The sequence below is a fragment of the Canis aureus genome, chromosome 6, assembly GCF_053574225.1.
Source record: "Canis aureus isolate CA01 chromosome 6, VMU_Caureus_v.1.0, whole genome shotgun sequence".
NCBI lineage: Eukaryota > Metazoa > Chordata > Mammalia > Carnivora > Canidae > Canis > Canis aureus.
In genome coordinates, this window is record NC_135616.1 from 49,847,139 (window position 1) to 49,872,901 (window position 25,763).

The 25,763-nt window shown below is 44.1% G+C and overlaps 1 protein-coding gene across 1 annotated transcript in view; it reads left to right on the forward strand.

Annotated features, from left to right (window-relative positions):
* Positions 1 to 274: 274 nt before the first annotated feature.
* STYXL2 (serine/threonine/tyrosine interacting like 2) overlaps positions 275 to 25,763 on the forward strand; it is a 30,685-nt gene continuing 5,196 nt past the window's right edge. The window contains exons 1-5 of the mRNA XM_077901516.1: positions 275 to 429; positions 1,105 to 1,229; positions 17,338 to 17,432; positions 20,784 to 21,015; positions 22,457 to 22,674. Of these exons, the coding sequence (XP_077757642.1) occupies positions 1,120 to 1,229; positions 17,338 to 17,432; positions 20,784 to 21,015; positions 22,457 to 22,674 (655 nt within the window). The 5' untranslated portion in view covers positions 275 to 429; positions 1,105 to 1,119. The remainder of the gene's footprint in view (positions 430 to 1,104; positions 1,230 to 17,337; positions 17,433 to 20,783; positions 21,016 to 22,456; positions 22,675 to 25,763) is intronic.

Sequence of the window (25,763 nt, forward strand, 5' to 3'; positions counted from 1 at the left end):
GATCATCTTCTGGAAAGACTTTGAATAGGTAGCCTTAGGCAGGAGAGTATAGAGAGCAAGCCCCTCAAAACCCTTTTCTTTAGGTCTCTCCATCAATGGAATGTGACCTCCTAACTTTGCTCCTTGGTCAGTGTCCAGCGTCCAGAGAATCTGCCAGGAGGGAAAGAGTTAAGTGGGGCCTGCTTTCAGGTCTGGGTCCTGAGACTGCATTCCTTCCTCCTAGAGATCTGCCAGGCTATGGGGCCAGAGACTAAATTTAGAAGGTAGCTAAGATTTCCTGTTAACAGCTGTCCTGCCCCTCAGAGAAGAAGCACTGAAGAGAGGAGAGAGGTTGTTCCCTCTCACTAGTCAGAACTTTTGACCATTTTATCCGGGTCCCTGAGTCCTTGGGTGACTGCCCTTTGGTGTGGAGGTACAGGCAAGCCAGTGGTGAGTGTGCTTTTCCCTTCATTTTGTCCTGTGAACCCAAGACTTATAAGTAGAAGGGCGGGCTGCCTCGAGTGGTCAGGGCCCAACCATGTGTGGGACCAGCTCCTGAGGGATTTCATGTTCTTTAATAGGCTGTGGGATGGTGCCTGAGTCAAAGGCAATGACTCCTGTGGCCTTGGTTAGAGATACTGAAGAAGGCCAGCTGCACCTCCCCCCAACAGAGGGAAAGGTGTATTTCTGTGTGCAGGTGGGGTGTGTGCTTATATATGTGTCCCCACGTGTGCATATGTGTGAGTACACCTAGGAGTTTCAATAAAGACCTTTCTGATCTAGGGAATTCTGTGCTTTCCAACTAGTTTAGCTATATTAATGTAAACCCAGGACCCCGGTCCCCTCTCTGCTTCCTTACTGGAATCTGAGGAAGGAGCCAAGTTTTCATTTCTTAAATAATGTGACTCTAAGGTGGACAGTTTATATGGCTGAGGTGTGAGTCTTGGCATCCTGGTTAACAGTAGCTGGTCCAAGTTAGACTGGGTTTTTCCCCCGTGGTTCCTTTCCCCACCAAAGTAGTAGCATGTGGTGACCTTCCCCCCTGACATCACTAATATACCCCTTCTCCCCACAAAACCTCCAGAAGCTAATTTCCTAACCACCTTTCTCATGCCAAACTTACAGGGACTGCAGGCTGTCATGGCGACCAGTGGGGACCCAGAGGAGGAGCAGGTAGTCCCAAGTGAAGAGGATGAAGCCGATGTGAGGGCTGTGCAGGCCCAGTACCTCCGGAGCCCCTCCCCCAGCCAGTAAGTGTATACTTGTTGTGCTCCCTACCCCTGCAGCCACAGCAGGAGTGGGCTGGGGAGCAGGATGAGATATGGGCCCCAGGGAGCCTACAGTCACCATGTTAAGTTCATTCATTTAACAAATATTATTGATTATTTTTTATGTGTCATACTTGCTGGAAGAGGCAAATAAGCAGACAGACTACATTGTGATGTGGCATTGTAAGTGCTAGAATCAGTATGTCTCAGGTCTAGTGCAGGGTGGGCCAGGGAAAGTTGGACTTGGATGGGTCCATAGGAAGCTTCCTGGAGGAAGTGATGCTGGACCAGAACCTGATAGGTCTACCTGGAGAGTGATGCTTGATTCACTAGGATTGAGGCTGAATATGGGGATGCTAGACCACAGACTGCATGGGAGGCATCAGGACAGGAAGAGGCATAAGATCAGGCCCTAGTACTAAGATAATTCTGCATCTGTGATCAAGCTGTGTCTTTCAAACTGAGATACGTGCAAACCTGAAGGTAACTGACAATGTGCCCAGGGGGTCGATCAACACGGTGTGTCTTCCTGGAAAGTCCTCTTTATTATATGACACATAATTTAAAATTCTTCTTTACATAACGTTATTGAGGGTGTATTATGAGGTAGATTGGAAAATTTGCATGAAATTGTAAGAAAAACCATGAGACATCAAAGAAATGCTTACTTGCCTGCTGAAGCAATAGGGATGTGTGTCTATCTATTTTCTTCTGCCATAAATCAAAGTAGAGGACATGACTTCTAATATTAGTTCTGTCACCAAATTTATGTGAAGAATCCCTTTAATTCTTGAGCCTATGTCTCCTTATGTATAAAAAAAAAAAAAAAAGGAAGGAAAGACCCAACTAAGATAACTTAAGATAACTTTACTTCAAAATATCTATGATTTCTGTTTGACTTCACTTTTCTGAAGTCCTTCTGGGGTCTTGCTGGCTCTTGCTTCTCAGAGCTTGAAAGGCTTCCCCAATGGAATGAAATTCATCACTCATTGGCCAGGACACTTTGTCCAAATGTTGGAGATTTTTCCTTTAAAATTCAGCATTATATTCCCACTCAGAAAACCTATCAGGATAGAGTTTCTAAAATGGATCCCTCCCCTCTCTACACTACCAGGCAAGGCAGAGATAGTTTTGTGTGTGATCGAGGTAGGTGATGGATGGCTTTGTGTAGTAGTTAGCGTAATGCTAGCTGCTTTAGCAAATGGGTATTTTTTTTCTCACTCAAATAAATGCCAAAACAGGTATCTGAGCAGTAATCCAGGAACTGAGACTCCTTCTGTCCTGTAGATCTTCCATTTTAAGGCAGGCTGCTAAAGTTACTGTGCTCATCAGCATCAAGACAAAATGGGAAGAGAATAAAGAATCTCTCGGGAGGTTTTTATGGGCCAGGCCTGAAAATGGCTATTTGTCTTCCGCTCATTTTCCATTGGCTAGAACTCAGCAAAGCCATGCTTTCTTATAAGGGAGGGTGGGAAATGAGGTCCATGAGTCCAGGAAAGAGGAAATGGGTTTGCTAATACATAGCAGTCTCAGCCACAGTATTCCTCTGTGGACAGTTAATATTCATGCTACCTTTTCCCCCCACTCATGAAACTCCCAAGGGAGACAATCCCAAAAGCAGTTTACCAACTGCTACATGCAGTTCAAAGGCTAGGTTCTCTGTATGTAAACTAACTGGAATTTAAATTAAAACTTGAAAGAGGGACGCCTGGGTGACTTAGCAGTTGAGAGTCTGCCTTCCGCTCAGGGTGTGAACACAGAGTCCCGGGATCGAGTCCCACATTGGGCGCCCCTCAGGGATCCTGCTTCTCCTTCTGCTTGTATCTCTGCCTCTGTCTCTCTGTGCCTCTCATGAATAAATAAATCAAATCTTTAAAAAAAAAAAAAAAGGAAACTTGAAAGAAAAAAAAAAAAAACGCTAGGTTCTCTGGAGGGTATGCATCCTCTTGCCCAGGTCAGAGTGCAGCACCTGGTTGTCTGCAAAACAAGCTCCCAGTTGATAAAAGGAGGAGTGGGAGGCATAGCAGTCATCAGCCCATATAATTAATGAGCATGTTTGCCTGAGAGGCGGGAAGATCTCCTAGATTTAACCTTGATTTGACTCTCAGGGCTGCATTCCCTAGTGCTGTTCTCGGTGGCCTCTAGCTCCACCCTCTGGGCCTTTTTCCTTGTCTGTTATCCTCTAGAGCCACATCTGATCTGAGGTTAGAGAGTGTGTTTTCCTTAAAGGCTATATAGCTTTCATAGACTAGTCCTGCTTATGGAAATTTGGGGGCCCGAGGGTTGTTTAAGGCTGAAAGCAGCCAAAGGCTTTTTAAGGACACTGGATTCTTTGAAAATAGGATCCCTTCAAAAACTTAATAGGTTTCTCGATGAATACCTACCATTTGCTTCAATGTGGATGGAACTGGAGGGTATTATGCTGAGTGAAGAAAGTCAATCAGAGAAGGACAATCATTATATAGGTTCACTCATACGGGGAATATAAAAAATAGTGAAAGGGATTATAGGGGAAAGGAGATAAAATGAGTAGGAAAAATTAGAGAGGGTGACAAACCATGAGAGACTCCTAACTCTGGGAAACGAACAAGGGGTAGTGGAAGGGGAGGTGGGCGGGGGGATGGGGTGACTGGGTGACGGGCACTGAGGGGGGCACTTGATGGGAGGAGCACTGGGTCTTATGCTATATGTTGGCAAATCGAACTCCAACAGAAAAATATACATTAAAAAAAAAACTTAATAGGTTTCTGATGGATATAGACCAGACAACCTCACGTGTCAGAAACCACACATGAAGTTCTTTCTTAGATACAATTTTTCTGTCTTGATTTCTTTCTTTGCCTCCTTGTCTGCATACTTTACTATCTAAGCTTAAGCTATTATCTGCAGAAGGTATCTGAAACTTTAAATGTGAATGGGAAGTCCAGGAGGTGTGTTGTGCATTTATAGCATAATTGTTAGAAGTTCTACAACATAAGGTATAACTAACAAGCAAATGAGGGGAGGATGCAAAGCTAAAATATGATCAACCCAAAAGAAGGCAAGTAAGAAGAGAAAAAGAGTACAGAGGAAGCATAACAAATGATAAGAGAGGAGTAGGATGGTAGATTTAAACCCAAGTGTGGAAATAATTACTTTAAACCTAATAAAAATGAAATACTCCAATTTAAAGCATAATAAAATCATAATAAAAATACTCCAATTAAAAGTATTAAACTGGGATGTCTGGGTGGCTCAGTGGTTGAGCATCTGCCTTTGGCGGAGGGTGTGATCCCGGGGTCCTGGGATCAAGTCCTGCTTTGGGCTCACCAACAGGGAGCCTGCTTCTCCTTTGGCCTATGTGTCTGCTTCTTGCTCTGTACCTCTCATGAATAAATAAAATCTTAAAAAAATATTAAGCTAATACTCCAATTGTCAGAGTTAGTGTTTTTTAAAAAGCCTACATGCTGTTTACAAGAGACACACCTTAAGAAATAGAGATATATGAGGGGCACCCGACTGGCTCCGTCAGTGTAGTGGACAGCTCCTGATCTTAGGGTCATGAATTCCAGCCCCACACGGGGTATGGATCCTACTTCAAATTTTTAAAAAAAAGAGAGATATACAAAGATTAACAAGGACTAGAAAACCTCTACTACACTGTTCCAATTACAGTTGATCTTGTATCTTCAAAACTTAGTGGCATAAAACAACCACTGTTTCGTGTTCACAATCAGGAACCTCACAAGGTACAGAAGTGTGGCACATCTTTACTCTAAGATGTCTAGGGCCCCAGCTGGAAAGACTTTCGGCCCAGGAGGACTTAAGAAGAAGGATGACTCAACAACTGAGGGCTGGTAGCTTAGTGGCTTCTTCACAAGTATGACACTTCATTTCCAGCCCTTAGCCAGGCTGTTGGCTAGAGCACCTAACGTGGTCTTTTCCTATGGGCTCTCCACATGGGCCAGTTCGGGCTTTCTCATAGCCTGGTAGCCAAATGCCAAGGGTTAGCATCCAAGAGAACAAGGCAAACATGCACTGAGTTTCATGACCTAGCCTCAGGGGTCATGTACAGGACCCCAGAGGTTCAAAAGGAGGCAACATAAATTCCGCCAGCATTACAGGAGTACCAGCGTCACACTGAAGAGAAGTGGGATGGGAAATAGCAGGGCCGTTTTGGGGAAATACAAACTGCCACAATCACAGACACTGATTAAAGGTATTTGTTGATTTCAGACAAGGAAGAATTTAAGACAGGCATTACCAGAGACGAAGAAGGATGTTTCACAGTGATCAAAGGTGTGGTTCACCAGGAAAATGTAATCATTTAAAATTTCTATGATCTGGGGCACGTGGGTGGCTCAGTCAGTTAAACCTCCAACCATTGATTTCAGCTCAGCAAGGAGTCTGCTTGAGATTCTCTCTCCCCCCTCCCTCTGCCTCTTCCCCCCATTCTGCTCATGCTCTTTCTCTCCCTCTCTCTCTCAAATAATACATACATCTTTTCTAAACAAATAAATAAAATTTCTGAGATCTAATAATGTAGTCTTAAAATGTGCAAAGCAAAAAATTGACAGAACTAAAGAAAAAAATAAAATCCGCAATCTTAGTCAAACATAAAATTTTTAAAAAACAATCTCAGCAACCAATGGTATGAGACAAACAAAAAATCATTAAGAATATAGGAAGGAAGAGCCTGGTGGCTCAATCAGGTAAGCATCTGACTCTTGATTTCCACTCAGGTCATGATCTCAGGGTCATGAGCTTGAGCCCCGCATGGGGCTCCATGCTCAGCAAGAAACCTGCTTCTCTCCCTTCTCTGCCCGTCCCTCCACATTCACACACACATAGTCTCTCTCTCTAAAATGAGTAAATATTTTCTAAAAAGAATATGAGAAGTTTGAGCAAAACAATAAGCAATGTTTACCTAGTTGGCACTTATAGAACATGTACCCAATAAGTTTAGGATACATATTCTTATCGCATGCACATGGAACATTTATCAAAATAGATCATATTCTGGCCATACATGTATCAACAAATTTTTCATGCTTGAAGTCATATAAAATATATTCTTTTACTTTGGAAGATTGAAGCTAGAAATCAATAAAAGCATAAATATATAATTGAAATTCTGACTAAAACCACAACTCAATACTACTGCATATTCACTAGGCCATCTAAAATTAAAACCCAATGATAGCAACTATAAATGAGGATGTAAAACAATCAGAACTCCATTCATAGCCGGGGAGAGTGTAAATTAGTACAACCACTTGGAAAACTCTTTCATAGTAACTACTAAAGCTCAACATATGCCTGTCCTGTAACCCAGCAGGCTCATTCCTGATACATACTTAACAGAAATAAGTACATTTGTGCATCAGAAGAGAAGTCAAGGAATGTTTTATTAGCTAACAGTCATTAAGGGTATAAATGTGTAAGCAAGTTGATAAACTGTCCAATTAACAGTAGGCTGGATAAATAAAGTTGGGTATATATGTTTTTAAATGCTGCCTTAGGGAATAAACATGTTTAAGTGTGTATCACGTTGGTGTGATTGAGTTTCTCAGATTATTGGTTGGGAAAGGCAGTGAGCACTGGATGCGCAGGTGAGAAGTGGGTCACTCATTGCAAGGGGAGGTAGGAGACAGGGAAGGCCAATTCTGGTGGTTTCACAGTTTCAGAGAAAGTTAGCTTGCCACATACAGAATAGAAGCAGTTGTTTGTAATTGAGCAGTTCCAGTGATACTCAATCTTTAGCCCATCCAGCTGCCAGTCTCACTCCTGGGAAAAATCAGGCTCAACCTGAAAGCCCCACTTACATGTGGAATGGGCTGAGCTTTTGCATGGCCCCACATACAGAGCCAAATTTTCTCCTGCTGAATCCTGTTGGTTTTGATGCTCTTCTTGGTTTGTATAGGCTCCTTAACAATTGGTTTTTGAAGCTGATCCCAAATTAGCTAGCCCCCTTCAGAGATTTTCAAGGGAGGCAAGCACACAGTGACACTTGGTGGGCTATCCCTTCCTGCAATAATCATCATAAAACCTTCCCATAATAATCATCATAGTTAAACTTCAGGTATAAACTATTACAGCTGCACTGGCTTTTGAGTTATCATTCAGTCTGCACTACAGACCCAGGCCTAAACCACCACAGATGAATGAATCCATAGTATCTTTAAAAATGAAAAGGCAGGGATCCCTGGGTGGTGCAGCGGTTAAGCGCCTGCCTTTGGCCCAGGGCGCGATCCTAGAGACCCGGGATCGAATCACACGTCAGGCTCCCGGTGCATGGAGCCTGCTTCTCTCTCTGCGCCTCTCTCTCTCTCTCTCTGTGTGTGTGTGACTATCATAAATAAATAAAAATTTAAAAAAATGAAAAGGCAATCCACAGTCTAGAAGAAAAATTCACAAATCACATATCTGATAAAGCGCTTGTACCCAGAAGATATTTTTTAAAACTCCTCAAAACCCAGTAAAAAAGAAACAAACAACCAATTTTAAAAATGAACAAAAGATTTGAACAGATACTTCACCAGAGAAGGTATGTGGCTGGCAAATAAGCACATGAAAAGATCCAAAATGCTCAATTTTGAGGGGAATGCAAATTAAAACCACAGTGGGATACAATTACACACCCATAGAATACCTAAAGTTAAAAAGCCTGACCATACCAAATATCAGTGAGAATGTGGAGTACCTGAAACAAGCCCGCTATTGGTGGAAATGTAAAATGGTACAACCATTTTATAAACTTTTTTTAAAAAGTTGACCATACACCTGCTTAAATGTACACCTACACCTATATGATCTACTCATTCTACTCCTGGGTATTTACTCAAGAGAAATGAAAGCCTACATCCATACCAAGACTTGTACATGAATGTTCAGAGCAACTTTATTTGCAATAGCTTAGACAAGCCAAACGTCCATCAACCAGTGGATGGATAAATACAGTGTACTGTGGTAAATTTATACCCCAGAATACTATTCAGCAGAAAAAAGGAATGAAGTATTGATTCGTACGACAACACAGATGAATCTCTTATGCTAAATGAAAGCAGTCAGACATAAAAGAGTACATACCATATGATTCAATTTATATTAAAAATCCAGGAAATGCAAATGACTCTCTATAGTGTTAGAAAGCAAATCAGTGGTTGCCTGGGGAGCCCGGGGCTGGGGGCGCGGAGAGGGGGGCTTACGATGGGGCACAAGGGAACTTCGGAGGAGCATAGGGAGGTTCACAGTCTTGATTGTGGTGATGGTTTCACAGGTATATACATGTGTCAAATGTTAACCACTCTGTACACATTAAATATGTGATGCTTATATAATAATTATACCTCAAAAAGCTGTGCTTCTTTTGCGTTTTTTTTTTTTTTTAAAGCTATGAGAGGGGAAATAACAGTCTCTTCTAGGAGGCAGTGCGATGCTATGGAAAGAACTTCAAGGGCAGCCTGGTGGCTCAGAGGCTTAGCGCCACCTTTGGCCCAAGGGCGTGATCCTGGAGACCCAGGATCAAGTCCCATGTCAGGCTCCCTGCGTGGAGCCTGCTTCTCCCTCTGCCTGTGTCTCTGCCTCTCTCTCTCTCTCCCTCTCTGTGTCTCTCATGAATAAATGAGTAAATAAAATCTTAAAAAAAAAACTTAAATAGTATAACTGAGGCCAAAATTGAAGTCAGCTCTGCTGTACCACTTACTAAGCTCTGCTCTACCACTTACTAGCCATGAGAGCTTGTTCAAGTTATAAAATTGGAATAGTTTACCCAGTGGTAGAAATTAAACAATATAATATAACATATGCTGTTTATAATATATAAGATATGTAACATATATTATTATAACATGTATATAACATGTGTAAACATGTATCATATTAGGTATTGAAATATGGTGATTCTCTTTCCTGTTCCTTCCAGTGAAAGATATCTGACAGTAACTCATGATGTCAAGAAATTTTTATTTAACCAGAGACCTACATGTTCTAGTTAAATAAAATACCATGTTTCTCTCATTCTGCTCTAAGCAAATACTGTATTCTGAGCAACTGATCATCACCATTGCTGTTGGTCTCCAGCCAGCACAGTCCCTCCTGTACTTAATTTGTGCTTGAAATTCCATCCTTCTTGTTTTATCTCTGTAGTTAAAAGCTTGAGCCTTTTTAAAATTAAATATACAGAGTCAGCAGATACCCCACCCACCTGGTTTCCTAAGGCTACTCTACCAAATTACCACAAACTGAGTTGCCTATAAACAGCATATATTCTCCCATAGGGGTGCCTGGGTGGTTCAGTGGGTGAGTGTCTGTCTTCTGCTCAGGTTACGATCCTGGGGTCCTGGAATCCAATACTGCATCAAGCTCCCTGCTCAGTGGGGAGCATGCTACTCCTTCTGCCTATGTCTCTGCCTCTCTGTGTCTCTCATAAATAAATAAATAAATAAATAAATAAATAAATAAATAAATAAATAAATAAATCTTTAAAACAACAACAATAACAAAAGACATATTCTCCCATAGTTTTAGAGGCCAGAAGTCTGAAATCAAGGTGTTGGCAGCACCACCCTCCCTCTGAAGGCTCTAGGAGGACTTCCTGGCCTCTCCAGCTTCTGGCGGCTCCAACAGTTTCTTGGCTGTGGCTCTGTCCCTCCAACCTCTGCCTCCATCTTCTTCTGTCTTCTCTTTCTCTGTGTGCCCTTTTTAAGGACATTTGCCATCGGTCTTAGGGCCCATCCTAATCCACAATGATCTCATCTCAAGATCCTTTACCGAATTATATCTACTGTCATCCTTTTTCCAAATAAAATTACATTCACAGGTTCTGGGAGACCTACCTTTTTGGGATACCACCATTCAACTTACTACAGCCCTAGATCCAGCCCCGGGGAGACATAACTGGACTCTGCTGTGCAACCAGGATAGGGCCTTGCAAAGTCTACCCCGTGCTGTAGACTAGAAGCCACGGCTGATCAATCAGAGCTAGCTGCGGGATGAAGTCAGCTTGCTGCCCTGGCAGGGCGTCTTAACATCTCCAACCTCACCAGTAAATCGCCTCCTGGGGTGAATCAAGAATCTGAGAAAGAGGGAGAGGCAGTGGATAGAGGCGTCAGATCTTCATTTTTGTCTGGCTTAGGCACTGACCTCAAATGCCTTAAATTCAAACCCATGTCTGTGAAGCATTCTTTCTGGAAGAAAGCCTTTGGCAAGAGATTATTCCATCTCCCCATGAGACTAATTTCCCTAGGTAATTTATGAGTTAACACTAAAATTTAAAACCTCCTGTCCAGGGGGGCAAGTTGGCGGGGTTTGCCTGTCTCTGTGATCTCCATCAGACCTTGCCAGTCATCCAGACGAGCACAGGCTAAGAAATCAGTGTGCTTGTGCGGTGAACCGAGGACGCTATAGCCCCCCAAGCCCTCCCATACTGCAGGGGCTCCGGAGCCCCCCTCTGCCTCTCCTCTTCCTCTTCAGCAATCACCAGTTTTCTCTTCCATTCCAAATGAAGGACCAGACTCCTTTATCCTTCTCTTGCTCTGATTTGGAGAATGTTTTTTCTGTTTTGCCTTGATTTCTTTCCAAGTTAAAGTTCATTTCTGGCTTTGGCTTTTCAGATCTGGAATTCTTAAGCCTTTGAAGTTTCTAGAACTCCTTGGTCATCTGCTCAGGCTGCCTGTCATGAAGGCATCTTCCCCTCCACCTTCAGCCAAGTTCCTTTACAGTGAGGTCTCTGTGGCTGGTAGGGGCAGGTGGGACAGGCAATCGGGGCGTGGAGTGTCCTTGGGAACTGGCTATTCCTAGCTACCCTTTCTCTTTTGTATTTCTTTTTCCGTGAAGACTTTTCCGGCTTCCACAAGGCCTGCCAGAAGCAGCTTGCTATAAATCAATTTGCTTTTGTTTACTGACTTCTCTCTTTCTTTGGAACCTGAACTTTGCCCATGTGGTCACTTTCTCTGAAGCGAATGAACACTTAGAAGAAACTCAGAAATCTGTTCCTTTTTTGCAAAAGCCAAATCAAGATAGACACCCCCTCCTGGGCCTCTGCCTCCATTTCATTTCCAAGGGACTCCTTGAAATGACGTGATCAGCTGGCAGGAGGGGGTCTGGGTTGAAGGACTTCTGTGCCTTGACAGCATGGCAATTGGTTTAAAGCAGTGGCTTTTAAACTTCAGTGACTGTAATCCACGGTAGGATGTGCCACTTACTTCTCAACTCAGAACATACATTCAGGTCTGTATAAATAAAAAAGTAGATTTTACAAGATTATATTTACCTTAAAACGGATAGTGCTGTGTACTCTTTTTCTCTCTTTCTCTCTCCCTCCTTCCTTCTCCAGATGCTGGGCAGGACCCATTGAATTGATTTTATGATACACTAACGGGCCACAGTCCGCAATTTTGTAAAACATGGGTTTAAAGAAAACGGCACCAGTCTCCCGCTCTTGGTTAGGAAGTCCATCAAACTCTGCTTTATTGTTTCTCTTTCAAATCACCCTCAAGGCTTTTTAGCTGCTGCTTGGTGATCCTGTGATGAGGTGTGTATCGATCCTAGATTCTCTCCTTCCCTGCCTGTCTTTTTGAGCAGCCAGCCCTTGCCGCTTTCCAATCAGGGTCTGGGTGTCATTTCATTCTGTCTCAGGTCTGCGGGGGGTAGGCATGGACATGGTCATAAATCAAAACCTCTAGGGCCACTGTCTCACTGACCTTGCAAATATAAACAGGGACAATTGTTCAGGTCTCGCTCTCCTTCCTCCTTTCTTTCCCTGCAGTCCTGCTTCTCCCTGGAAAACAAAGGAACCGCTCCTTGATGCCTAAACTTTGTTCTCCACTTGGGTCCTTTTGGGTCCCACCCCCACATCTGACATGGTAAACTGCCTCCGTGGCAAAACAATTTAGGACTGTTAGGTTTACATTTCCTTTTCTTTTAGCAGTTGACTCATAGTTTACATCCTATACTCAACACTACATAATGCTGAGCTCACTTTACTATTGTTCACATGGTTGCATCAGCAGCTAGGAAGAGACACATTGTGGGGCTGGGGAGAGAATCTGTTCTTCACACCCCTCTTTTCTCAATCACAAAATCTCCAACTTCTGAAAAATGTACTGGGTAGAGTCTTCAAGGGTGTCCTACTCACTGACTCATTAGAAGAAGTTCAATCTTGGGTGCTTGGGTGACTCAGTGGTGAGCATCTGCCTTTGGCTCAGGTTGTGATCCCGGGATTCTGGGCTCCTGCTTCTCCCTCTACCTGTGTCTCTGCCTCTCTGTATCTCTCATGAATAAATAAATAAAATCTTTTAAAAAAGAAGAAAAGAAGAAGGAGAAAAAGTTCAATCTTGACAACCCCTAAGAAGAAGGATATTTCTCCATCATTTCTATTTTCAAATTTGAATTTCAAATTCTCCCCTATCGAACTCACAGCCTCAGAGATTAGGTATATTTAGGACAGATTCTCAGGTCCCTATATTTGTCACGTGAGAACAAATCCACACCACCTGAAATCAGTGTTGTTTAGGGAAAATGTCATGATAATAGGCTTGTCAATGGCTCCAGGAAGGAATCCAGGTGGCACGGCCAGGTGAATTCTTCCCAAACCTTTCTTCACACCTGACAGGTGAGGGCTCCTTCTCTGCCCCTTTCCAGTTCATGCCCATTGTTGGGAATACTGATTATGGATGTGAGAAGGCTGCCTCCAAGTGCACAGCTGTGGAAGCCTACAGAGAAACAGAGAAAACCTACCCGTGGGAGAAATGAGAAGCTGTGCCAGGAGAAAGCCCTTCTCATCCCTACGTAGTGATTCTCCACTATTTACCTGGTCAGAGTTTTGCTTTGGTTTCCACCCCTAACCTCATTTTACATAATATTGACCCTTAATAAACAAAATGATTATTTTACAAATAATAGTATAAATAAAAAATAATGGTATAAATAATTGTTTATTAATGAAGGAATAAACCCCCTTAATAAATATTGTTTATTTACAAGGATATCACTCATATGTATATAAAATTTGAGGTTCTGACTTTAGTTTTATGGAATGTTGCTATTTTAATACTGAGACCGCCCTGAAACCTGGACCCAAACGTCCACAGGGTCTGGTGTGGTGGTGGGGCTTGCTCTCATATTGGTGTTACTTTGTTGTTACTTCCCAACTGCAACAATTCCAGGTCATTCAATGATATTTATTAGGTTCTACGTTCACTATTAGGGAGAAGATGCCTTAGCATTTTCTCAAATCTCACTTCTTAGCCCTTGGAATAACACAGCTCCTGTTATCTGTTGCTGCTTAACAAATTTACCCCAAAACATAATGACTTAAGACAATGATTTTATTTTGCTCCCCTTTTGGTGGGCTAGGAATTTGGACAGAAGCCTACTGGGCAGCTTGTCTGTGTAGAGTCGGCTGTGGTGGCTTGACAGGTGGGGGTGTAAGTGACTCATCCATGTGGCTGGAAGCTCAGCATGAACTGCTGACCATTGGCTTTTTCAGCTTGGTGGTCTTCTCACATGACAGCTCAGGGCTTCCAAAGAGAGCCAGGAAGGAGAAGCTGCCTTTAAGACTGGGGCCAGACAATGCTATAGTGTCACTTCTACCATATTCTGTTGGTAAAAGCGGTCACAGAGACCACCCAGATTCAAAGGAGGTGTGAGGAGTGTCATAGATCCGGGCCACCTTTAATCCACCCTAGGAAAAAATTGCAAACTGTCAACATTGGCCTCCAAGATCGTATGTAATGTGGCCTCACAAGGGCAGAGAATGAGCATGAACAGAACATAGTTAGAACCTTGGTTTTCCTTCTGAGCTTGCTACTGGTATCCCAGTAAAATGTTGAGCAAGTAGTGAATACTTGATAAGTGCCTGTTGCTAATTGTTGAAACTGCTACATCACCATAAATATGGTACTATACTGAGGACTAGTTCAGTCTGTGAATCAGAAAATCCCTTCTACGCATTTAGTCTGTGCCAGACATTGTATTAGGTGCTGGGAACACAGTCATCAAAGTACCAGTCATGGTGCCTGCCTCATAGAGGGTATGATTTAGTAAAGGAAACAGGGATTTATCAAATGATTTCACAAATAAAAGTAAAATTGCACCTGATAGCAGCACCATAAAGGAAAGGTACTTCGTGCAATGAGAGAGGTAGAGACCAGAGGAGTGATGATTGGACTAAGATGTGCAAGATAGGTAAGGGGGGAAGCACTGAGCATGTAGGCGGTGGAAATGGGCTTCTGGAAAGTCCCAGGGCAAAAGGAAGCTTGGTGAGGATGGAAAGCCAAAAGAAGATTAGTGTGAGGAGTGAGCCAGAGGGAAGCCAGTGTGAGCTGAGGCTGGAGAGGAGAAAGCAGCCAGAGATGGCAGGGCCCTGAAGACCATTGGGTTTGCTCCTCAAGGTGATATGTGGACACCTTGCCCAATACCCAGCAAATCCCATGCATTCTTCCATCTGTCTGTCTGTTCGTCCCTCTACCCATCTGTCTGCCCACCATCCATTTGGTCTATTCTTAGTTGGCCGATCACTTTCCATGTGCTGGCGATACAGAAGTAAATAAAATGACCTTAGGTGTGCCTTTACAGAGCTCATGCCCATGCCTGCCAAGCGTTCACTCTTTACTACTACCCTCCAAATAATGAGACCTCACTGATTCTAATAAGCAAGGATACTATCCTGTACGCTTCACCCTGAATCCACCCCCACTTCCCAGTCATACTTATATAAAAATGCATCTTCTTGAGTACTTAGAATATTAGAGGAGTACTTGATGCTAGAATGGGAATCCAACACGACTTTTCTTGGAAATCCATCAGGAACTACCAACAATAATGCCACATTGTGCTGTCCCTTTTGCTGCATTGACAAGTCTAGCCACATTCGGGGTAGAGTCATAGGCTCCTTTCTTTTGCCAAAGATTTTTTTTTCTCCATAGCTTGACTAGCCCTGAGCACACCATTCTCCCAAGGGAGGACTCTCGTGTGGATTTCTACGATGGGAAAATTGTTCTGTTAATCAGTTCAACTAAACTTATCTTTGCTCAAGGTAGCTCCATGCAGTTCAGCCAGACTCAGTACAACTCAACTCAGTCCATCCATTCATCTCTCTATTCATCAATCCATGCTTTCAACAAGTATTTTTTAAGTACTTTTCCGAGTTGAAGTCTATGTTTGGCTTGGGGATCCACCAATCAACTTACCTCCTCTGTCTAATCTAAATGGTATATTGTGGTGAGGAGCAGATTGGACTTTGAGCAGGATTGCCCTATGTTTGCATCCTGCCTTTTATTTATTGGATTGGAGAATTTCATTAGGTTATCTGGGCCACAATTTACTCTTTTTATTTTTATTTTTTTAATTTAATTTAATTTATTCTTGAGAGACACAGAGAGAAGCAGACTTCCTGCGGGGAGCCTGATGTGGGACTCAATCCCAGAACCCCAGGATCATGACCTGAGCAAAAGGCAGACTCTCAACCACTGAGCCACCCACGTTCCCCAATTTCCTAATTTTAAAGTGGAATAATAATACCTACTGTGTGAGAATTTCATCAGGATTAAATTCATAGAAGGCACTCAAAAATGGTATCCATTCCCAGAACAATGGATGAAAATAACCAATGAACATCATTGGGAAGTTTCTAAACACCGTGAACCAAAAGATCCTATGGGTTTTAATAAAGATAAAATAGGTCACTTATAAGAATCAGGAAACACATTGACTTCAGACATTTAAAAGCAAAAAGACAGTAGAACAGAGGTTCCAGTCCTGGCTAAGATGGCAGACACACCCTCCACTCTCCCATGGACTGCCTTTATAAAACCTGAACAGAAGGATACAGCAACTGTTTGAAGATTTTGAAAAGTAAATAGTAGCAGACAGATTGAGGAAGAGAGAATTCAAAGTACAACCAAATCAGCAATGTCAATATCATTTTTCCCCCCTCTGGAATACCCAGACATGACTCAAGGCAATGTGACAGCAATGGAAACAATAGCCCGAGGTGCCTAAAATATGGAATATTTTTCAGCAATAAATTATTGATTAATGCAAAAGAATAGATGACTTGTAGATGCATTTTGCTAAGTGAAATAAGCCAAGTCCCAAAGGCTGTGATATGATTCAATTTATATAACATTCTGGGACAAGCCACACTGTAAGGACAGAAAGCAGATCAGTGATTGGCAAGGGATGAGGTTAAGGGAGGCATTGACTCTAAAGAAGTAGCACAAGGGAATTTTTGTGATGGGAGAAAATGGTATCCATTAAATTCTCTCACTTTTTCTTTAATCTTTTTGGACCTAAAGGAAAGAGTAAGCAAAAAAAAAAAAAAAAAAGAACCAAAACTTACCCCAATGCCTGGAAAAGAGAAGAACCCATAAGGTCGTGGGTGGGGGGTAGCACCCACTGTGATACTGTGGTCTTACCCCTTGTTTCTGCCCCTGATTCACCATGTTCCTCAAATCCCTTAGGACATTTCTGCTGAATTATTTCTGGAAAATTACCTTGACATTTACCTATGTTATTTGATTGCATCCCTGGGCTCAGGCTGAGTCTTGATTTCTTGTGTCCAGAATCAGGACTGTGCATTTGAGCAAACCTTCACATTTCCCTGTGCCAGCCCATCATTCTTAGCCCATTCTCTTTCAAACAGGGCAAAGATATAGGGCATGGGGGTAAGGGGTAAGGACGGTAGCCTACCCAGCCCACCAATCCAGCAGAACCTCAGGAACAGCATAGTTAGGGACATCCTATAGTATTGATAACAGAGGAACAGGGGCAAGATAGAAAATATGAACAACAGTGTAAACCAGTAGAAAAGGTGAACTCACATCAGGGTGAGATCTCCCCAACCACAGACATGTGCTCTTCCCTCCACAGCCTAGACTACCACGTCATTAGACATCAGCTCACATAAGTGCCAACTCTGGTCTGAAAAGCGGCAACTGAGCCACAGTGTTCGCCATTCTCAGGCTCCCTAAACTAAGGAGGGTATTCCCTTTATCTCTCATTGCTGTCCACTGTGCCTAAAATCAGGTCCAGTTTTCCTGTCTAAAAAGAATGCCTCCCACTCAGATGCTGCTCAGAGTCATCTTACACAAATACTCTTTTCTCTTAGGTACTCGATGGTCTCAGATGCAGAAACAGAAAGCATTTTCATGGAGCCCATTCACCTGTCTTCGTCGGTTGCAGCTAAACAGATCATCAACGAAGGTAATGCCACCAGAAGGCGGGTGGAAGCAGGCAGAGTCCACAGCCATCTGGGGATCCCTGGAGAGGGCCCACTGGAGGAGGTCAGGGTGCTTCTCAGGGGCTGCCCATCACATTAGGAGGAGTAGATCCAAAGATTGTGATTCGGCCAACACAACTCATCATCAACCTTCAAGAGATAGAGGCAGAAATTATTACGCATCGGTGTGAATCGTTCTCTGGAGTCAGCAGCCAGGGAGACAGGGCCAATCTGCTTCTATGTCCTCCCATTCAGTTTTGTAGTTAATCTCAGGAATCCTGGGGTGGCTTATACTAGAGACACAGAGCTGAAAGCCCAAGGAATGACCAGAAGCACAGAGAGTTCTGTTCAAAGGGATATCTAGATTTATTCATTTTCTTTAAGATTTTATTTATTTATTCATGAGATACAGATAGACAGAGAGAGAGAGAGAGCGAGAGAGGCAGAGACACAGGCAGAGGGAGAAGCAGGCTCTATGCAGGGAGCCCAACATGAGACTCGATCCCAGGTCCCCAGGATCAGGTCCTCGGCCGAAGGCGGCGCTAAACTGCCCAGCCACCTGGCTGCCCAGGATATCTAGATTTAGATCTGCATTCCCACTAGTGTTTGAAGGTGGTTTTCAATCTGAATTATGTATGAGGAGGAGGCAGGGAAAGGTAGAATGGGGAAAAATGTTAATATGCACACCGTAAATTTTGGCACAGAAAACATACTATATATTTCATTCAAGGATACTCATCTTGATTGGATGGATTTTTTTTTAATCAATTTTGAGCAAACATCTTTTCTCCTCCCTCTGCCTTGAGTGTCTCTGTCACTACTGGTGGGGTGGGGTAGGATGTAGCAGCCATGCTAATGACACAGGGTCCTGCTGGGCTTTGAGCTTAATTTGGCATCCACTGCTGGTGGCTATGAACCCTTCCCTGGCCTTTAGTTGTGAGAACCACACATACTGCTGCTTCTCCATGTAGTCCCAGGTCTTTCTCAGTCCTCAGGCCCTCTGGGTGCCCCCAGGGTCGCTAAGGGCATCTGGATCCACTTCGTGAGGAGCCAGAAATTCCATCTGCCACTGCTTGTGACATAGACATCCTCGGGGGCCCCATCTTCTCAAGGAACTCTCAAGTTTTTTTCCCTTTTCTTTTACCGCCCTACCTAGAGTCTCTCTTCCCTTTGCTCCAAGCCAGGCCAAAGTGGCTTCACCCAGTCTAGATCTCTCTGAATTGATCCCAGCACCATCCTAGCTCTGGAAGTTCTTTTTTCCTCCCATGTGTTTGGGAACTTCCCTCACCTTCCAACTTGCAACACCGCTGCTCTGTGCCTTACTCTCTGGACCCTTCTCCATGCTTGGGTTCTTGGGAAGTAAAAATCTGGCTTTCAGAGCTGTAAGAAAACCATTTCCTCTCTTTGAAAACTTTGCTTTCAAGCCTATAGAATGCTCTAGATGGGTCTACAGGACATTGCACATGTAGGTTGAAATCTAAAGCTAAGTAGTGCCTTTTCTTAAATTCTAGATTTTATCTACCGTCCCTTGTCTGGGGCATTGAGCCTAGGTTTTCTTAGTCTCAGTGGCTCATGGGTGGAGTGGGGAGGTAAAAAACACAGCAGAGAAAAGAAAATGTATCAGGTGCTATTTCAAAACATTACCCTGCTCACCAGTGATCAGAGGGATAAAAACATGTGTTGAAGAACCCTTCATTTTCATGAAAGTCTGCATGTGCCACACACCCGAGAGAGCTTCAAGGAGAAAAGTATAGGCTTTGCTTTCTTCTGAAGGAATATTACATAGTAAAATAAATGGGAGAAATTGATGCAGGGAGGGAGGTAGACCAGACCTGGGGAAAGCAGGAGCTGCCAGTAAGAATGAGGGGCTGGGACACTTGTTTTTAAACTGGAAAGGGAAAAATCAAGACAACAACCAGCTATGTAAATAGCTGAGGAGGACAATGCTGTATATTTTAATGAGGCATCAGGGAGTTTTACTTTTTTATATGTAGTAAAGAAGAGAGGCCTCTGTTAGGGGAGGGAAGGAGAGGGCCTTTTACATTTGCTAGGTAAGATCCCAGGAGAGCCAGGGGAGAAGACTGAGTGGTAGAGAGAATAGGAACGCTTCATCTATTTTTAAACAAAATAGAGCTCTGGGATTGCAGGGCTTTTCTTTTTTCTGCTTTTGAAACGGAGATCAGAGAACATTTAGAGCTGAGATCTGATTCAGGGATGGGGGGGCCCATCAGGTGGTTCAGAAAAGGGAAGAGAGAGAGAAGAGCTTTAGGGAAATGGAGTGCTCAGACCTGGGTAGAAAGCAGAACCCCCGGGAACCGCAGACCTTGAGCAGCCGGCCTAGCTCATGGACACCTGTTCAGCTTGTGAAGGGTTGGGCCACGTCTAGTCACCAAATGTGGCTGTGCTCTTCACCCATCAGGGAAAGAGATGGTGCCAGCAAGAGGTCATGGCCCACACGGGAGACACTCTTTCCTTTCTTACTTTCCCCCCTCTCTCTATTCAGTATTTTTGGCTACTAAGTGGCAGGAAAGGTTTTGCCCTCCTTTATTCTTACATTTCTCAGAGAAAGAAATATCTTACATTCCCCCCAAATTTGATAAACCGGGAACAAAAATATTAGGAGGAGGAGCTAAAGGCTCACTGGAGATGTGGGTGAATAGATTTTGAATCCATTTGCAATCTGAGCTTTTCTGAGGCAGAAAGGCCCTGCATGGTGTTTTGGGACCTGCATGGGAGTTCTTGGCAAACCCTTGCTGCCTGCCAGAAAGTTTGGGGGACTGAGATTCACAGGCACTTACACTCCAGTGCGGAGAAGCAGACAAGAAAATAAACAACTAAATTAAATGTGTATGAGAAAGTGACCTCACATAAATGCTGAAAGTTTTACTTTTCCCAAGTTACCTGCATTCTGTATGAAAAGGACTCAAACTAATAAAGTGAAATGTGATATGAAAGAATGCCATTTATTCATTTGGTAAATGCTTCTAGTTTACATGGTACCCTGTGGGAGCTGTGCAGGTGAATCAGACATACGCCAGGTACTTAAGGACCTTGGTCTAAGAAATTATCAACCTTTAGAAAAATACAGGAGGGAGTAAGGGAAACGAGTGTCCCTCCACCTACACCCATATACCTATACTGTTGTTGGTCCTGACCACAAGTGTCCAGGCCAACGCAGCCCTCACCACCACCCCCAGACCTTCATTAAGTCGTTCCTGGTATTGGGGCATGCTCAGAGTCCTAACAGCAGACTGGCCAAGAGCAGATCCTCCTGAGAATGGGGAGGGCCGTGGTATTCTTAACTTCTTAATGAGAATACTGCTTGTCCTGTCTAGAATTCAAGCCACGGGGGATCAGAGCCGAGGCAGAGTGTCCAGGCATGCTGGAGTCGGCCGAGCAGCTGCTGGTGGAGGACCTGTACAACCGTGTCAGGGAGAAGATGGATGACACCAGCCTATACAATACCCCCTGCGTCCTGGATTTACAGCGGGCCTTGGTCCAAGACCGCCAGGAGGCGCCCTGGAATGAGGTGGATGAGGTCTGGCCCAATGTCTTCATAGCAGAGAAGTGAGTCTGACTGCTGCAAGTTGTGACCCTTTGTCCCCACCCTTTCAGTGCCCGAGACACATGAAACACCTCCCACTTTCCCCGCAAAGGCCCCAATAGCTTCATCCCACAAGTTGATGCTGTCTGATGGGACATTTGGACTCAGGGATGATACCAATGAAGACTTTCACAATATAATAAGATGATAAACAGGTTATAATTAATACATATCTATGTACATAGATATGTATAATATGATACTAATTGAGCAACACATAGATGTGTGTATGCACTTTGCATAGACAACAATTAGAAACAAATGTGATTAAACAGTAACAGTATTCTCTAAGAGGTGGTTCTACAGGTGGTTTTTATTTTCTTCTCTAGGTTTCTTTTGAATTGTACAGATTGCCTAGAGTAAACATTTCTTGGTTTTATAATCAGAAAAAAAATGTTATTTTTAAAAAGTTTATGAGTGGTTTTTCAGAACAAAACCCAAAACACTTCACTCATGTCCTGTTCCTTCAGGGTCCTGCTAATGTACAATCAGTACCCACAGGTTAGTTTGTGAAACTAATCTTTGCTGATCCATTAGCTACGTAATGAGATAGCCTCCCTGTGCAATTACTCATATATGTAGAAGCAAAGGAGGGGATTTGGGGGCCCCCGTGGCGGCAGGCAGTAGGGAAGACAACTTTGGACGGTAGGGCTTGTACTCCACCAGGAGTGATGATCACAACCTGAACCTCAGAGCTGGGCACCAAGTCCTAAGTGATCTCTAGCTAGCTCTGGAGATCCAGGGACATTCCATCATGCTCACCAGGGACCCCAGACGCCTCTGGATAACCCCAGGTTTCTGGTTCTTCTTTGGCAATCTCATCTTCAGAGCCTCTTCAAACCAAGCTCCACTTACTTCACTGAGCAAAAAGAGCTGTGAACTAGAAACCAAAACACCTCTCTTTGTTCAGTCTTTTTTCCTTTCAGTCCTGGGAAGTCAGAAAAGTTCTTAGGTTCATTTTTATAATCTTCGAACGGGAATGAAAATAGTTACCCTATCTACCTCTTAAGTTTATCCTTAGGGATAAAATGAAATAATGTGTGTAAAAGGACTTTGAAAAATACAGCATGACATATCAACGTGAAGCACATCTAATTTGATCATTAGTTCTGTCTGCCACTTTTGCGTCCAGATGAATGTCCATTCCCAAGGCAAAGAATTTTAAACCAGAGGTCTCTAGATCAAAGATTTCCTTCCCTATCAGTCTTATTCTCCTCTTCATTCTACCCTCCCCTGCCCAGCTCCCTGTCTTTCTTTCTCTGGCCCCTTTTTATAATCATATTTGCCTGGCACCAGAGAAGGAGGTGCTCACCCAGCTGTGGCCTCTCGCTCCTGGTCTCTGGTAATGCACCTTTCCTGCTCTGACTCTGACAAAACTCTCTCTGACTCCTTCCTCCTCCCCAGGAGCGTAGCTGTGAACAAAGGGAGGCTGAAGAGGCTGGGAATCACGCACATCCTGAATGCTGCTCATGGCACCGGCGTCTATACTGGGCCCGAATTCTACACTGGCCTGGAGATTCAGTACTTGGGCGTGGAGGTGGATGACTTTCCCGAGGTAGACATCTCCCAGCATTTCCGGAAGGCTGCTGAGTTCCTCGATGAAGCCCTGCTGACCTACAGAGGTGAGGGAGTAGAGTGTGCCTTCTCCAGGCTGCTAGAACTCCACAGGGGGAGAGGCAGAGTGGGGGACATCAGGAGAACTCCGGATTACCTGACATGTCTGGAGGTTATCTGTCCTAAGAAGGTAGTTGTCTCATTCTAAGAAGAGAGGCACGGAAAGGACAATCATTCATCTTATTGGTAATTATTGAGGGCCTAACACATACCAGGCACAGTTCTAGGTGCTGTGCTGAAAGACAGAAAAAGCCCTGACCTTTGAATCTCACACTGTAGTGAGCACAGAGAAATGTGTCAGAGAGTGACAAGTGTGAGGCAGAGACCAAATAGGATGATGTGTTGGAGTGACTGGCTGGATGCCGTGGGGACGGTGGTTGAGAGAGCCTCTCTGAGAAGAGGACATTTAAGCCAAGTGATAGGAAGGATGTAGCTATGGAAAAATAGGAAGAGCATTCCTGGCCAGGGAAAGTGCTAGCTTGAAGCTCCTGAAGTGGAACAAGCTTGGTGTGTCCGGGATCACAGGCTCATATGTCAGCACGGTGGGGAAGGGTTAGAGTGGCAGGGCCCAGTCATGCAAGAAGTTGAAGGCCAAAGTGAAGGAGATGGAAAGCTCCTTGAATCTGATCTACATTGTAGAAAACTCTTTGGGCTTGGGAGACTGTGACGGCGGGAGGGTGGGACTAGGAGCAGGGAGTGCTGAGGCTGTGGCTGTCGTCCAAACGCGAGATGACCAGAGACTCAGCCACAGAGTAGACAGGACACCTCAGTGGGGACAGGCTGCAGCCCATGCGTTGGGGGTGGCTGGAGTTCAGATCCGGAGTCAGAAACCTCAGGCTTGAGTCCAGGCTCTGCTATGCTCTCTCTTCCCGAGTAACTTGAGCCATTTCTTTCTCCAGGAGAACCTGTTTCTTTGTATATACAACAGAGATAAAGAGATGTAATCTTCCTAACATTGCTATGAGGATTAAATTTTAAAATGCATATAAAAACTTACTTAGCACAGCACCTGGCAAATATGTATGTGTATGTATATGTATAGTTATAAATATATGTATGTATCTCTATACATAGAATGTTTTATAGAGATTTTTATTAAAATGAAATTTATAAATTTTATGCATATATATTACATATGTATGTATATTATATGAAATAGTTTTCTCTCCTTTTCAATTCTTTAAAAAAAAAAAAAACAACCCTTAGTAAGAACTTTAAGAACATAACACTTGACAGAGCAGCTCTACTAGGAACCCACCCTGAGGGGATCAGATATACCCACAGAGATGTGCTTACAAGGATTACTCGTGGGATCATAGTCTGAATGATCAGAAAGACGAAATGTGGGCTGGTTACGTAAAGTTTGATATGGTCATAGACTAGGAACCTCAGCTCTCATTAAAAATGAAAACGGAAAAAAAAAATAAAAAATAAAAATGAAAACGGAGCCTCACACTTGCCACCATGAGAGGATGCTTATAACGGATTAAGTGAACAAAACTGAATTGAAAACAATACCTATGGTTTGACACATTTCTATGGAGAAAAAAAAACATCCCTACTTTTAAAAATTTATTCCTTCCGACCATCGTTGACTGGAGCGTGTGTGCAAACGCCAGCGGGGAGGGGGTTTCTGGCGCGCTTCTGCCCCACACGGAGCGGCGGGGAGCGCGTGGCCGTGGCCGTGGGGCCAGAGCAGGACCAGGGCCCATGGTCCGGCCAACCTGAGCGGAGCCGGAGTCGCCAGGGCGGGTGGGTGGCGGGGCCTCCCTGTGGCCCTGCTGGGCCCGGCACCCCTGCTCCTCCCCTCCGCTGCTGCTGGCGGTGGCCATCAGCCTGCCCTCCCCGCCTCCGCCTCTACCCCCTGCACCCCGCACCCCTGCCAGGCAGGGAAAGGACCTTATCCCCACTGGGGTTACCTCTGCGTCCTTCCTACTCCAGCCTGAGGGCTGTCACCACCCCTGAGCGGTAGCTTCTGTGATTTCCTCTACTCCAGGATGCTTTGGAGTCTGCTCTGAAGAGGGAGGAAGGCCAAACTAACACCTGGGCTGGGCGGTTTAGGTAATAGTCACAATAACTACAGTGGAGGATGTTATTTACATTTTACAAATGAGGAAACTGAGACCCACGGAAGGTTTAGTGACTTTGTCGCTGTGTGATAATCAAGGTTCTCTTGGTTGCTAGTAAGTAGAAACCATCTCAAACTGTTTAACCATCACCAAAGGCATTAATTATAACAACAGAAGAACAAATCCAAAGACGGGGATGTGGCTCCAGACTCACCTGAACAAGGACTGGATAATCTCTGGACTCTTGGTTTCCATCTTCTCTTTTTCTTTCTACCCCAGGTTGCATGGCCCTTCACAGACCTGAACATAGACTGCCTAACTTCCTGCCTCAGTGTCATTTCCAAATTTCCTAGGGAGAAAATGTGCTTGGCAGACTCTGGTCCTTTGTGTACCCTGAATTCTATCCATGGTGGCAAGGTGGGGAGCATAGCTTCTGGGCAATTGCTTCGTGTGTTTTTCCCAAATATGGAAAGAGGGAACATTCTGAGGAAAATGAGAATGATAATTGGGAGAATACAACACAAAAGCCAGCCATGTAGAGGCATACTGAAAATGGAAAGAGACCTTTCTTACTCAAGCCCAGTGCTCTCTCCACTAGCCACATCCTTCAAACTCTTTGAACAGAGAGACCACATCGAGAGGGCACCTCCCTCTTCCTGCTGCTCATCAAAATGTGGCTGCAAATTAGAAAAAGACCACCTTCCTCAAGCCGTTTTATTGCTGGAGATGTTTCATCAGAACCAAACAAATCTCCAAATTGACTTTGACTTGGATGTACATATGGTACAGTGTCAGGATGACCATGTATCAAACAGAGAGCAGACAGTCCTGTCACCCAGGGCCTGACCCACCTCACCTCCCCCTTGTCCTCAGGCCACACTTGAAGCTCCACAGAGGAACTCTGGGGTGCAGGGAACACAGCATTGAAAAGCACAGCAACCCCCAAGCTGGTCTCTGCCAGACTGAGTCTAAGTAGCACTTGATGCCAGTCTCTATGAGGAAGCTGGGGTGCTTGTGCCAGAAGTGTC